At 44.4% G+C, this 14,659-nt stretch overlaps 1 protein-coding gene across 4 annotated transcripts in view; it reads left to right on the top strand.

Moving 5' to 3' along the window:
• The window catches only part of TNIP3 (TNFAIP3 interacting protein 3), a 68,889-nt gene that overhangs the window by 40,991 nt on the left and 13,239 nt on the right, over positions 1-14,659 (top strand). For all 4 annotated transcript variants that reach the window (XM_074588435.1, XM_074588436.1, XM_074588438.1 and 1 more), the window contains 6 exons: positions 1,102-1,191; positions 2,343-2,408; positions 3,745-3,876; positions 7,797-7,925; positions 11,243-11,359; positions 14,401-14,526. In XM_074588435.1, coding sequence (XP_074444536.1) covers positions 1,102-1,191; positions 2,343-2,408; positions 3,745-3,876; positions 7,797-7,925; positions 11,243-11,359; positions 14,401-14,526 — 660 coding nt within the window. The remainder of the gene's footprint in view (positions 1-1,101; positions 1,192-2,342; positions 2,409-3,744; positions 3,877-7,796; positions 7,926-11,242; positions 11,360-14,400; positions 14,527-14,659) is intronic.

Consider the following 14,659-nt stretch of genomic DNA (forward strand, 5'->3'; position numbering starts at 1 on the left):
ATTGCTTCAGATACTTTACGTTAAACATGTCGATGAACTTCTACAGGAGGAGGGATTAAGTGTTTTCTGGCATGGAAGTCAAGTGTTCCACGTTCGAGCTCAGCAGGACTGGCCACGGGGCAAATACGTGGTCAGGATTTTTGCCCGTGGAAAGACACAACAAAACTGTACTTTGACCTTCTTCATTGGCATTTGGCATTAAATTCTCTAGCTGAAAAAAAAAAAAAATATTATTTCAGGGGATTTAAGACTTCAGAAGTGCTCACAGTTTTATTCTAGTTTCTCATATATCGGTTGAGAATTTAGGTGGAAAAAAAAAAACCCTGACCAGGTATCTGAACATATTATGGTTTATTTTTACGAGCATGTATCTTTTTTCCGGTACAGTTTTCTTGATGCGTAGGTATATCTATATATGTCTAATAGATCACATGTTTGTTTTCATGACGCTCCATAGAAACTTCTTGGAAATTATGATCTATGATATTGCCATTATAAAAATGAGGATTTAGTCGCTGCTGTCCTGCATAGACAAAACACCACACTTTTTTTTTTTTAAAGGAATAATTGCAGACTGTTTTCCTAATTACTCCAAATTGCCTATTCATTTTCTGTATTGCTTGTTTTGAACCCATTGTGCTCAAGTTTATTGCCTTGGGCCTGCAAGCACTTACCACAGGCAACGCTACTAATTGTTCTAGTTCTTGTAAATGAAGGGAATTACTTACGCCCACTTCAACTTATGCTCAACTCTTGTGGCTTGTACTACTTGTTTGTACTACCATCTGTAAGATAATTGAAATCCTGTTTTGTCTTCTGTGTCTCAGATGGTACAAATAGATCTTACTTTATTTATTTCAGTGTCCGTTTGCATAATGCTTCAATTAAAACACAGGCTAAGCAGGGTTAAAGCAGATGTGTGTTTCAGAGTCTGCTGTCAGCAGGTGTAAAGGTACTGAAATACAAATGCAATGTAAGAAAATGTTGCTGTTTCGGTTTCTTTACGTGCACGTGGCGTGGTGGATGGGAGCTTTGTATGATAATCTTGACTCGAAGAGAGGATGCTGAAAGCATTCCTTTTTGAACATTTCTTTTCTCCAGTCAAGGCACGTATTACTGACCAAAAAGAACACTATGGCAGGCAATTCTCTGGAACAACAGATCGTGTCACTGGAAAGACAGAGACGCCAGGTAATCTTAATTTACCCTTAACCTTTACAGCTATGACCTCCGAGACAGACATTACAATATCACTAATATGCCCAGGGCAGGAATCACTGAACGTGTCATCACTGTTACGCTGTTTATGCTGCAGTTGGTTTTACCCCCCTCAGCCCAGCAAGGCCTACGTTTTTCCTGTGGGAATCTCATCCTGTGCTCTTGTGAGACAATTTCTATGTGGGGACGTTGTGTGTCTGTGATTTCTGTGTGGAGACATTTCTTCACAGCCCAAGTGTGCAAGTGCTTAAAATTATGTTTCAATTAGTTCCTATCGTCCTACTTCTCTCTACCAAGCAAGGGAGAGCTCTATTTGGAGAACTGTTCCTGAAAACAAATGATGACTTATTGTAACGTGGCTATGAATCTAGAAGAGCAGAGATTTATACAGTACAAAAGGCAGATTTTTTTTAAAATGAGGACTACTGTAAAGGCCAAGGAACCACTGCGAGTAGTAGCCAGTGGTGTCCTGGTCGCGGGTAGGAGCAAACTGGAAGCTGTTCTTTTGCTGAACATCCTAAAGAGTGGCCCTGTATCCCACAAAGCAAAATGCTTCAGAGGGACGTATATTTGGCTTTCTCCAGCAGAAATGCACACATGCTGACTCCTCTCCTACCACTTACACGCGTGGTGTTGGCCAGCCTTCCCATCTTGCATGCGTACCCTTGCTTGGATTAGTGGTGCTGAGAAAAGCCAAGCGGGGTTTGCACCCAGTAGTGATGGCAGTCAGTAGGAGTCTTCAATTCGTTTGTCTGAAGTCAGGGACCTTCTAATTGGAATTATGTTTATGGAACTTAAAGCAAACTAACAAGAAAGTCCTTGGCCGTTTAGCAGTTCTGTCTTGGGGATTTGTACAGTGTTGGAAAGGATTCACCTGTAGCTGCTTCTTGTGTATTTGACTGTTACTTCCTGAACATTCCAGTCCTTTAACTGAAATACCAAAGCACTGGCAGGTGGGCCGTAACTTGCCAAACCTTAAACTTGCTTTCTCTGAAATGAACTGGCTGGATGAACGAGGAGGTTGCGAACGCTCGTAGCTGGAGGATTAGAATGCCAAGTCTATTTCTTATTTATTGACAATGTTGAAATAAGGGTTATTTACTGTGATTTCCTGATAATTACAGCTTCTGGAGGTGAACAAGCAATGGGATCATCAATTTAGACGTATGAAACAGCTTTACGAAAAACAGGTAACAATGTTGACTACTTCTATTGGAATATGTATGCCAACTGCAGATAGTGAAGTCTGTGCTTAAATGCCAACCAGCCATGGCCATAATAAACATCTTAGGGGGGAAAGGCATCGTGTTTACTTTGTCTTTAGCTCACAAATTAAAAAAAGCTTCATCGCAGAAAAGTGGAGCTAATGTGTGTACAACCTTCAGTAGGACAAAATAGCAGGGCGTTTCTAAAATAGTAGGAACCGGGGTGGACATAACAGCAGCGATCTTCATGCCCTCCACGAGGTAAAAAAAAAATAAAAATTGCCCACGTTTCAGAGCAGAATTCAGTGCAAAATTAGCCTGCGGTACCTGGTGTGCCCAGCCACTGATCTGCATCATCCCGTAGCCGTTGGGTCTCGTCCCATCTCTTGTGGCTGGCTCGTGAAGCCTGGGAGCTCACTGGGGCCCCCTGTAATGAGGGAGCTCTCAGATTAATTCCTCCACGACGGCTGTTTTCTGTAAGCAGAGAGACTTTTTTGCTTTTGAGAAAGTGTTCCGTACAAAAGCTTTTCATTAAAAAAATAAATTGTAAATGAATCCTCTTTATTCCCGTAATTGTCAAGCTGACGCTGGCGTGGCGTTCATTCCTGCTTGCCGCTGCGTGGCATCTTTGTTTCCCTTTGCCTAGTGAAGGTGGCTGCTTACGGTTTTGCCTGGTGTTCCAAAAACCGCGTTGGTTCTGACACGTCTCACCTCCTGTTTCCTTCTACGAAAAGGAATTTTGCAGAATGGCCTCACGTGCTTATCAGGAAAATTTTCTCTCTCGTGTTTTCCACTAAGCTTTACGGAGAGTGGATCATTTATTTGATTGATTTTTTTTTTTTTTTCTTTTTTCTTCCCCAAAGAGAAGAGGAATTTTAAATGGCTCTTCCTCATTTAATACGGGACCCTTTTATGCCTCTGGCTAGATCGTTTGTTTGCGCAGCGCTGCAGGAGTCCAAATTGCAAAAAGGGAGGAAAAAAAACAAAAAACAAACAAAAAAACCCACATTAAAATGGAAAATTCATTTGGAGGAACAGACCTATGGTAGCTGTCCTTTGGCAGCAAAGCGGTGCAAGACCCAACTGGGTTAACACCGACAGGGAATTTGCCCAGGATCATTAAGGAGCTCCACTGCAGACAGAGCAGCGGAGCTTGAAGGTGGAGAGGGGGAAGTCAGTGGCTGGGGACTGTACGCGCAACCGGATCCACTCCTTTGCGTTGATGTGCTGGGAGCTCAAAAGGGTTTGAAGGCGCCTTTGAGGTGCTGTGCCTTTCAGGGTCCCCAGTCAGCCCACCGTGCTCCCGTCACTTGCTTTTCAGCTGGCAGAAATGAAAGCGAAACTGGATGCGTCGGAGAGGAGAGTCGTCGAGCTGGAGGAAGAGAGACATCGCCAGCATCCCGAAGGCGAGAGGTCGCAAGCCCTGGGCAGAGAGAAGCCGTTGCAGGAAGCGGTAGGAGGCTGCGCGCTGTTCCCCGGGTTGTGCTTAGTGCCGAACGCTCTCTTGCCTTTCCTCTTTCTCATCTTGCGAGTGGCAGGGCGTGGGTCGTTGCACAGCCATGAGATGAGATTGCAGTGTGGAGCGCTCTTCAACGTTGTCCCCGAGGCAGTGGCTGATCTTCTGTCTGATCAGAGAACTGCGGGTTCTAGAACTGCACCTAGAGAGACAGTCGTTGCAATAGAAACCGGCAGAGAGCGCAGCATTACTGCGCGCGGGGGTGTAAAGAGCAGGTTGATACGAATACTGCAGAGATTGCCTTCCTCGCTGTTCGGTTCAAGGTGAATGTCTTTGTGAACGGAAACGGTACAGTGATTTCAAATGGAACGGGAATGTCATGGCAGATGTCGCACAAAGTGCTTGGCGATAAATACTTGAAGGAACGAATTCAGCTCCGGACGCTCACTTTTTGGTGTTGACAATACAGGCTTTTTATACGCGTGGTGGTAGCTATCTCAGCTCCCCGTAAATATTAGCGATGGAGTCGGCGCAGTTGTTAGGGCTGAAGGTGCCGGGGCTGACCGCTCTAGAGCAGCGTTCACCCCTCCCTGGGAGCGGTCGGGCACCTCTCGCAGGACTCCTTAGGCACTCGCATAGGCATTTGCCTCTGAAGTTAGATCCCTAAGCTGAATTCCCACCGCGGTAAAACCCCCAGCCTGAGCAACTGATGTATATATCCCCGATGTATACACGACACTTTGTGTATGTAAGCGTTTTATCAGCACCGCGGAGTGGTGCTTCCTGTTCTCATTCTGCTTCGTGGTGGCACGCGCTTCAAAACCTCTCGCGAGCATTTTCTGGGTGGTGCTCCGATGGCTGATGTCGGGCTTCTCTATTCGCTTGATAACACGAAGCAAACCCCAAAACAACAGGCAATCGCATCGCTTGCAGGCTCAGATAAGACCTAAGCTAGCCGCTGCTGGAAAAGAAATGCAAAGCCCTTAGCTTTTATTCTCGTAAGCAGAACATTCATCTTACTTGCTTATCAATTACGATACGGTCTCAGCTAAGCACGTGCCTGAATTCCAACCAATAGGACTGTTTACAGGTTTTAAAGCAAACTGTGTTGTTATGCACTTGCTGGATCACTGCCTGTATTTGCTCCAAGCGTGGATTCTGTGCGAGACAATCCATCTTCCTGTTCGTCTTACTAAGGTTTTTACTGGCTGCCCTTTAATATATGATAGGTGTGAAAAAGAGTCCTAGCTACCTTTTTGAAAAGGTAAGGATGAGCAGTACGCTCTTCCAATTTTTTTTACTACATACACGAATAATGAGCGAAATGACAATATAATCCAAAACTCTCTTATGGGGACAGGTTAACCTGCGTGGAACTTCAGCCTTAGATCAGAAGTTTCCTTACAAATTATATACTCGGCCAGTAAGTGCTTCTGTTTACTCTGAATTTCTGTACTTTTTGGATGTCATGCAGGAATGCAGGAGATCTGCACCTTGGCAGAGGTAGCTGCTAAAAGTAGAGGGTTTTTGAATGAGCAACACGGATTGTGACGCCCGCGTCAGCAGCTGCGCCAGCTCCAGTTAATCCTGTGCTGCCCACAGGGCAGGATGAAGAAGCAGCAGCGCCAGGGGAAGATTCAGAAAAATGCATAAGGATATGTTCAACTCTGAAAGCGCGTGAGCGGGCGTCTTGCTTTCAAGTTCAGCAAATGCAGAAGAGGCCCAAGCTGACAGATCTACCGAGATTAGGTTTTTAGGGCTTTATGGTTTAGGGTTTTTGTTTTTTTTTTTCTCTGTAGCAACTGTCATTCTTCATACCTACATTTGGTTTTATATATATATATGTGTGGGTGTGTACATACTTTTTTTTTTTTTCTTTTCTTGAAAGGTAACAACCCTTTCTTTTTTTAAATGTTCTACTTACGCCCCTGTAGCCATGGAACTGGGATTGGGCCGTACGGGACAATTCTCAGAGCAAAGTAATAAGATGTTTGTTCTCTACTTGCTTCTCTAGTCCCAGCAGCCTGACGGTACCTTTTAAATTTCTTTACTCAGAGTGGCAGTTCCCTGGGTGTTCGGCTGAGCCATTTAGGAAAAACAGCAGCACCAAACAACGCAGGTTGCGTGCTGCTGCTGTCTTACAGAGCTATTTATTTATTAATTTGTTTTTAATGCGTCTGGAGGGATGGCTCTCACCGAACGATAACGTCGTGAACTTTTAGCTGTCCCCTAGGTCCTCCGTGGCCCTCAGAGGAAAACTGTTCTGGAGGCTTAATTGATTTTTTTTTTATTATTTTTTTTTTTTGTTCTCTCTAGGCATGACCTATAGACAGGAATCAAAGACCAACATAGTCACTGGGAAGCCTAGGTGCCATAAAACCTAAGAGTCAGTGTCGAATAAGACGCAATAAGACAAAAGAATTCAGATGGTTGGAAAACCTGAACAAACTGGAAATCGCTAGTTATAAAAATAGCCCTGTTCCCAGAGGCGTCAGCCTCCAAGAAGGAGGATGTGTGCTAGAAGCTAGGAAAAGAAGATGGCAAAGATGAAGAGAAGAGCAGAGCTAAAAGTCTATATGGATACTAGTGGTTTGTTTTTCTTTAATATTTTAAAACATACACATACGTACCAGCTTGAGCTAGCTGCTGGCTGCGTTTCTGTACTTAATGCAAAGACATCCTGCTAATCTTGCCCAGTTTTTGGCTAAAACGAAATGTTGCAACTAACTTGGAACAAAGGAAGAGAAAGCCACCTCGCACGTAAGCAACAGTTTCCTCAAAGGTGCTCTTTAGCAGCTCGGTGAGCACACGGTGATGCGCTTCTCATGAGCCCAAACCTTAAATGCCTGGTCGCTGGCTGCACAGAGAGATGCCTGTTGCATGCAAAAAGAAGCATTCCTATGATGTCGTGTGCATGTGATTGTTGGATCTCTTTTTTTCTTTTTTTTTTTTTTTTTTAAATCACATAAAGCAGCTGCAGAAGAACTTTTTTCTTTTTTTTTTTTTTTTTTGTAGAATGGGCCGTTCTGTTTTGTATATTTAAACAGCTTTGGTTTAAGGCAGTCTGGCAAAAGCGGGTGAGGGATGCGTTACCCTGCGAGAGAAGCTTACACAGTGCCGTTTGCTTCGGGGGCTGATTTGGATCTTAGCTCCCTTCGCTGTCAATTGAAAATAGCCACATTGAAAGTGATCAGAGAAGAGAATCAAACTTAATGTTTTACAAATCTGTCCTAATAATTCCTATAATCCCATCTCGGAAGACTAGTGTGTAAATCCTGTTGCAAGTAGGGACACCTACCTGGTAGTTTGCTGGGGTGGCGACAGCGTAGGCACATGCACTAAGAAGGGTCAAGTCAACGACTGCAATGAGGTGAAAGAAAGTGGATTTTTAAGCCTTGCTTGGTAGCTTGGTGTAATTCTTGAGCAGGCTGAGACCTGCCTCAGTCTCTCGTGTAGTGGAAAAAGCCCTCAGACTATGCGATAGGGAGATATGGTTCTGTCTTTAATGTTGTATGACACTGGGAATGGCTGGGACGCCACCAGCGTTTAGCCCTGGCCTTCCACTACGAGTATGTAAGGAGTAATGCGGGTTTGGGATGATCACCTGTACGGTACCAATCTGCTTGGCCTGCTGGCTTTCTCATGCCTCTGTGCGACTGCAGGCTGTAGAGAGCAGGGGTTTAGTCTGGTGTGTTGTCTTGGTCTCATCATATGGTGAGCGGTCAAAACTATTTCAACAGGCTTTATCGTATCTGGGTTTTACTAACCATCCGCCTTCCTGTTGCCTCCCTTCCCAGCTGTGTTTGGGACAGCAAAAATGCAAGGCATCTGCCAGACAGCAGATATTCTGAAAATTGTTCTTGAAAAATGGTTCCATCTGCATTTCAGCAGCATCTCTCTGTATTTTTGCATCCCAGAAAGAAACAAAGGTCCTTAGTGAAGCTCTCCGAGAAATGAAGGAAGAGAACAAGCTCCTGAAGCAGAAGAATGCCTCAATGATGAGGAAGAAAGAACACTACGAGTGTGAAATAAGTCGCCTCAACCAGGTATGAACAACAGTGAGCCGCTGACTGGGACCTCTTAAAAATTGTTGTTGTACATATACGCTGTGTTTGAGAGCAATGGCTTCTCCTCTCAAGACGTGCTCCTGTCTTACTTTTTTACACACATACATGTATATATTCACGCATGGAACTATTATGTGTATGTATGTCTCGTTGAGGAAATTGCCGTGAAATAGCTAAATGGGAGTTATTCTTTTTTAACAAATGTAACTTTGTTTAATCAAAAGATCACATAAAGCAGTGGGTGTTTTCTAACAATTTTGTATTTCATGGTGAACCACAAGCACTTCCTGAGGAAATGCGCTGCAGTAACCATTGCTGTGTAACTTCAAGCGATACGCAAGCTGAAAGGGCTGTGATGTGCAAAAGTCGAGGCAAAAAAGTAGCGTTGCCATATTAAAAAAAATCTGACGGAACGTATGATCCTCTAACTCTTTTTGAAATGGCATCGGCAGGACCTGCTCAAAGCCTCAGTGTAACTTCCGTTCAAGGTCTTGTTTGTAAAACAACTTATTTCAATGTTTTATTTTGCTGTCTTATCTTGGGACGTGGTTGGAACTAGGACGGATGGGTAAACAGACCATTCTTTTAAACAAAACATCAATTTCATGTAACACCCTTTCCCATGGGTAATTTACTGATTTTTTTTCTGTGTATTTCCATCCTTCAAATCTCTTGTTGTGAATGCACCTAAGACTGGAAGGGACCCTCTGTGCCCTTTTAAGTCTAGTCTCCTGGTATGGCAGGTTCAGTGACTTGAACTTCTTACAAATTCTCTAAAATCAAACAACTTTTTTCTTAAAAATACTTAACCTCCTTCTACTGTACTTCTGTTGGAAGGCTGTTCTGGAACTGCAACCCTTCTTTCGTTAGAGGCTTTCCTCTGCTTCAACTGGGCTGAATTTATTCCGGCCAGATGATATTCATTTGTTCTTCTGGTAGGGGTGTGGAACAGACCTGCTTCTGTCATCTCTGCCAAGCAGAAGTGTCCTCCAGTGAAAATACGATCACTCTCGGGGCCGCTTGCTCTGCCCTTACAGCTACAGAGACCAGTTGTATTTTCACTAGAGCTTAGCTGAGCTGCCCCAGCTCTTTAGGTCTTTTAAAATACAACTATGCCTGCTAATATGCATGGTTTTTTGATCTCAGTCATTTTAAACGGTTTAGTTCTCAATTTATGGAAGATACTACGACTTGTTTCTAAGTGAGTTAACCTTTTTACTTGAAGTACATTGACCTTTTTACTTTGGGCTTCATCCAACTTTGATCCAGTTATCGAGAGTACCCAAAATATAGAGTCCGATCTGATCCTACTGCGATGTCTGCAGCATGAAACTGATGTCGCAATGCCGTAATAGTTTGCAGTGCTAGATCCTAAGATTATTGGCTTTCACGTGGCTGTTTCCTTGTTCACCATATAGTTCAAGTACAAGCCAAATTTCGGCCTTATTTCATAACTTTGCTGCATCTCAATTGTTATTTAAACGTAGACGAATAGGCTGTAATGTATTCCACCTGATAAGAACTTATGAAAGACATCAGGTTAAGGAGCCCATTACTTAATGCCTTCCTCGGAGGTGCTCAATACTCAATTGACGGGCCCTGGGCAACCTGACTTCCTTGTCCCAGCTCTGAGCGGCAGCTTGGACCTCCGGAAGTCGCCCAAATGAGTCTCGTGATTCTGTGACTGTCAGCGAGATCGAGATGTATCCCACGTAGGCAGGGGGAAGAAGAAAAGCACGCTTCGCTTGTCTTTGTCCTCAGCAGGACACTTCACAAAGCCCGCGCCTGGGAGAGGATCTGGGCTGCAGTCAGCCGGGGAATGTATCATACGTACCACGATGCTGTTCGACTTGGCTGACTCTGCTGCTGCTGGCCACCCATGCCCAATCTAAACACTAATGTGAAACTTGTCTTTATTAATTTATTATTTTTTTTCTATTTGTGCAGCGCACTGCAATGTCATAGCCTAAAAGGGATTAGCAGTGGCTCAAAGGGGGCAAAAGCAGGATTAATCAGTAGGCTCTCTGCATCTTCATCCTCCCGTGTTTATGTTCAGCCTTATTTATGTATTGACGTGGCGCACAAACTGACGCTATTATACCTGTTTCTCTTCTGCGCAATTCTTAGGGACAGTAGCTCATCAGATAAAAAGCCTTCCTTTTCTCTTCTGTGATCTCTGGGGGAAGTGCTAATTTTTTTTTTTTTTTTTTAATTTATTTTCTTCTTGGCCTTTTCATAATTAATCCTAATCCCTCGGGTTACCTGGGATACGGGTTCTCCTGCTGGCGCGTTTCCCCCTCTGCCCGTTCCCCCCTCCAAATTATCTTCCCCCCTTCCCGTATGGTGTGAATGGAGCGTGGCTAGCGAGGGAGAGCTGGGGACCATTAGTGGGAACTGAGCTTCCTAAAATGGCTGAAGTTAGCCGAGTCCGTCTCTTGCGTGAGGGACGCTGAAAAGTACTGAATGGTGAGTATTGGTGCTAGACTTAAAAAAAAAAAATAAAAAAATATGTGTGTGGTGTGTGGTTATAGACAGAGAGGGGTAAGGGTCATTTAAGAATTATTCCAGTCCAAGGGAGAGTTGTGTGATACTGTTAGAAATAAAACGCCATCAGCAAGGAACTGTGGCAGAATTTGACTGAAAAATAGAGTAAGAGCGGCGTGTGTATTCATAACTCCCTCTAGTGACAAGCTGCAGAGACTACATGACTTCCTCCCGACCGGAGGGTTTGCCGCAGTTCCAGTTGAAGAAGTTTGGACTCTTTAGTGCAAAAAAAAAAATGCTTCAGCCAGCCTTCACCGAAGTCACGTTTTTCAGGCAATCTTTGAATGTTGCTTTTATGTCCTTGGGATTTTTGTTTGCTGGCTTTCGGCCTCAGCTGAGTTTAGACACCTGTCTTTGTTTTCCCAAATTCTGACTTGCACGGGGAAACGGTGTTTGTCAATGAGATTTGCAGCTGTGATTTCCGTAGGTAAATGTTGGTCATAGCTACAAGCAAAAGCAAGGTCCCCTAAATTTAAACTGTCTCAAATTCATGAATGTCGAGTGGGCACGTTGAAAATTTAGACCTAGTCATGTATATCTGTTATTTACCGGGTTTATATCCGGTGTATATAATTGAAGTAACTGCAAGTGAAGGGAAATCCCCCACGAGCCTGTGACTCAACCTCATCTGTTTATTTAGAGAGCAAATGTTCTAATAGTTTAAAAGGTTTGGGTTTTGTTGGGGTTGGGGTTTTGTTTTTTTTTTGGTGTGGTGAATCTCTGCGTAGTAATTCTGCTCTTTGACACTGCAGGCCCTTCGGGATGCGTTGAAAAAGCAGCACTCACCGGTTCTTGGGACTCCTGCAGAGAAGGGTGACAGGAACAGCCTTGAGGACATGAGAACCCAACTTGAAGTTCTCAAACAGCAGGTGAGAACAGCTGGAAGCAAGCCTGGATGGATTTCCTACAGCATAATTTTGCCTTCTCTCCCAAGAATTGCGCCTGGTAGCCTTGCTATGTAGAACTTTTGAAAGGAAGAACCAGTTGAGCCACAGCCCATTCGCATGGCGTTTCCTAAGCTGCTGCCTTCACAGCAGCGTCCACGGAGCGAAACTGAGTCTTTGCAAAGGACCGGAGCAAGGTCTTGTGTAGGACTCGAAGCAGCAGAATGGCTCTCCTGACTCTTGGCGACCGTCCTGCCAGTTCTCCGCTCGGGGCTGAATGGCATCCAGAGGGAATGCTAAATTTCATGAGTCACCGATTAATCTCTTGATTATGTCTTCTGCTCCTTTTTTCTTAGAAGTTGAAAGTTTAGTGAATTATCTGACAACAATAGTCTTGGAAAACGAGGGCGTTGTCATTGCCGTTTTTCAAAGTGCAAGGCAAAACGTTTGCATCCGTAACCTGCATACAATCACTATAGAGAAGTGTATTTATTTTTTTTTTAATCTTTCTTCTGAGCAATTCCAGGGCTTTGTGCGCTCTTTTTCTTTCCGTGTGAAAGAATCTGTTTAAAAACACGATACTTTTCAGATAACTTTACATTTTAGGTCTGTCATCCTGAACAGTGTTAGGGTTAACGTTATTGACACACAAATGGATGTGATCAGAATGGGGATTTTATTCAATGGGAATAAAATACTTGTTTCTGTCACGTTTGACAGCAGAGCCAGATTTTGCTCTCTAATGTAATGCTTCCCACATGCTGGAGAATAAAATCCAGCACTTGATTGTACAGTAATGACTTATTTCGTTCTACGCAATAAAATAGAGTAAACCAATTTTTTTTCAGAATTCTCATGGGGTATCCATTTTATGAATGTCTTTTTCTCATTGTGTAAATCAGTACAGTGAGCCCAGGCTTCCCTCTGCACAAAAATGGAGCAGGAGGCTCTAACTGTACAGAGGTTCTTGGGACAAACAGCGACGTGGCAGAGTCTCACCGGCGCTTGGCTGTCGTCAGCCCATCCCTGGCCCCTACAGAAGAAACGAAGGCACTGATTCCTTGAGAGGCGTCCCCCTCTTTCTCAGGGCAACAGAATACGCAGCAAAACCGTGACAAAGTGATTCCTTTGCAGCGTCAGCAGATCGTACGGCTGGGGAGCAGGAAGGGAGGTGGAAGAGCAGAGAAGGGAGCAGGGAGAGGAGAAATGAGGAGATCCTGAGGAGATAAGCGTGTAGATGGACAGGGATACAAGAGACCTAGATTTCTACAAGCGACAGCTTCGCCTCTGCTCCGGAGGGTCAGGGGCACGCAGGCCTCCTCCAGGCACAGGCTGCGGAGCCGAGTCCCTGCGTGGCCACACGGCAAGTCTTTGTTCCTTTTACGCGGTGTTATTCAGGAAGGGGGTTATATCTAGCGGGGGACCGTCAGTTCCGAAAGGAGAGAAAAAAAAAAAAAAAAAAACAACCTTGCAAAAATTAGCTGCATCAGGCAAGTTGCGAAAATAATTTCGAGAGCCCTGTGTTGACTTTTTTTAGTCCCCTGAGGTATTAACGTTTCTCTAGCCCTCCTGTGGAGTCATAGTGCTGCTGCCAGCAAAAAGAAAACTGGATCTGTACGATGGGCAGGGCGTGAGCCACAGCAAGCAAGTTCTTCGGAAACAGAATGTCAGCGGGCTTTAGTGGCCAACCAAGAGGACATGAAAGGACTTTCTGAAAGTTCTGGTGGCGGTTCCCACCCCAATGTGCTTTGGTTGTTATTGGTCAGTAGAAGTGACAGCAACCTCCGGCTTCTTAGCAGGTCGATGCCTGCCTGTTAGATGAAGAATTAAGCCAGTCAGCTTAACACCAATTAATTTAGGGATTAGCATTTTGCTTCGGAATCCACGCGCTCGCTGCCTGTGCCTGGGTTGGTCAGGTATATTTTTAATGGGATGAAGTGCTATGATTCCTGGTGACATAAAAAGAGCTAAGCCATTGCGTCCTTCAGTACTTGAAAGGCAGCTTATCTTCTAGGAGCAGGGTCAAACCTTTGTATTTCCAGTTTGAATTGTGTGCGTAACATTCCCCTCTGCTTATCCACGGGGACCGGTAGGTTCTTTGGGCTGCAGTTTGAGAGGATGAATTCAAAGTCCTGTATTGCAGATAAAAGGTACACGGGCCAATTATTTTTCCCGTATACGGTTTCTAACGTCTGGGGCGTGATAGCGTCCTACAGGTTTTGTTTTCCACAGCGCTCCAGCCAAGGTCTAAATTCCTTGACGGCCCTGATTAGTCCAAGTCTTCTGGTCATTCATATGTGCCCACGGCTCTAAATACTATCACTTATTCTGCGCTTACTAGTCCTTTGGGCCACACCTGGGTTAGACAGCTAGCGCGCAGTGGGTAAGGTCAAGGTGTAGACAACAATGAAAAGGCGTAAAGCAAAGCAGGCTCAGGGTCAGTGGTATTCAGTGGGCTATAAAAAAGCAGGACGTTATTTGATGGTAGTGGCTCATCCTGCGGTTGGATAAAGGTGATAACGTTCTGTCAGACTGCGTACTAGAAGTCATTTTTTGGTGCTGTACCAGCACCTCCTGTCTCCACCAGGACACCAACTGCTTGCATCTGAGATACAGGGGGGACTTGAGAGTGCTCATAATTGAAAAGCAAGCTGGAAAAAATGATGGTGAAGTGTTTGTAGTACTACTTAAAAAGATCGGCGTCTGGAGTATTTGCTATCTTATTTATCATATTTAAAACTGATAACGCGCCAGTCAGCCTTTTGCATTACAAGGGTCTACGGCTACTGAAGTGTGGGCTGTTTCGATTGACAGGTGCCATTGGAGAGTAGCCACTGCTTGTCACTTTGGTCGTACAAAAGATGAGGGGGGGGAACTTTTCGTTGCAAGATGGTAAAGAGGAAGGTGCCTTTCGGAATGCACCCGGCGGTTTGCTCAGTGTTTAAAAAGCAACCAAACAACAAAGCGGATGAAAACTTCCATTGTGGCTCCGCTGAAATTCACATCCTTGGTCATAATCGTTGCAGGTACAAATATATGAAGAAGACTTCAGAAAGGAGAGATCTGACAGAGAACGACTTAATGAGGAGAAAGAAGCGCTGCAGAAAATGAACAAGAGATTGCAGTCTCAACTGAATAAAGTCAACGCTCAGGTATGAGTCAAAAGAAAGTTACCGTTGCCAGCACATGTGTATTTTATTTTTATTTTCTCACTTTCCACACAACCCAAGGCTTTCTGGCTTCCATTAATTGCCATTAGATTTTATACAAGGTCACCACCTGGGA

This window comes from Larus michahellis, chromosome 5 (assembly GCF_964199755.1).
Source record: "Larus michahellis chromosome 5, bLarMic1.1, whole genome shotgun sequence".
In the NCBI taxonomy this organism is placed as follows: domain Eukaryota; kingdom Metazoa; phylum Chordata; class Aves; order Charadriiformes; family Laridae; genus Larus; species Larus michahellis.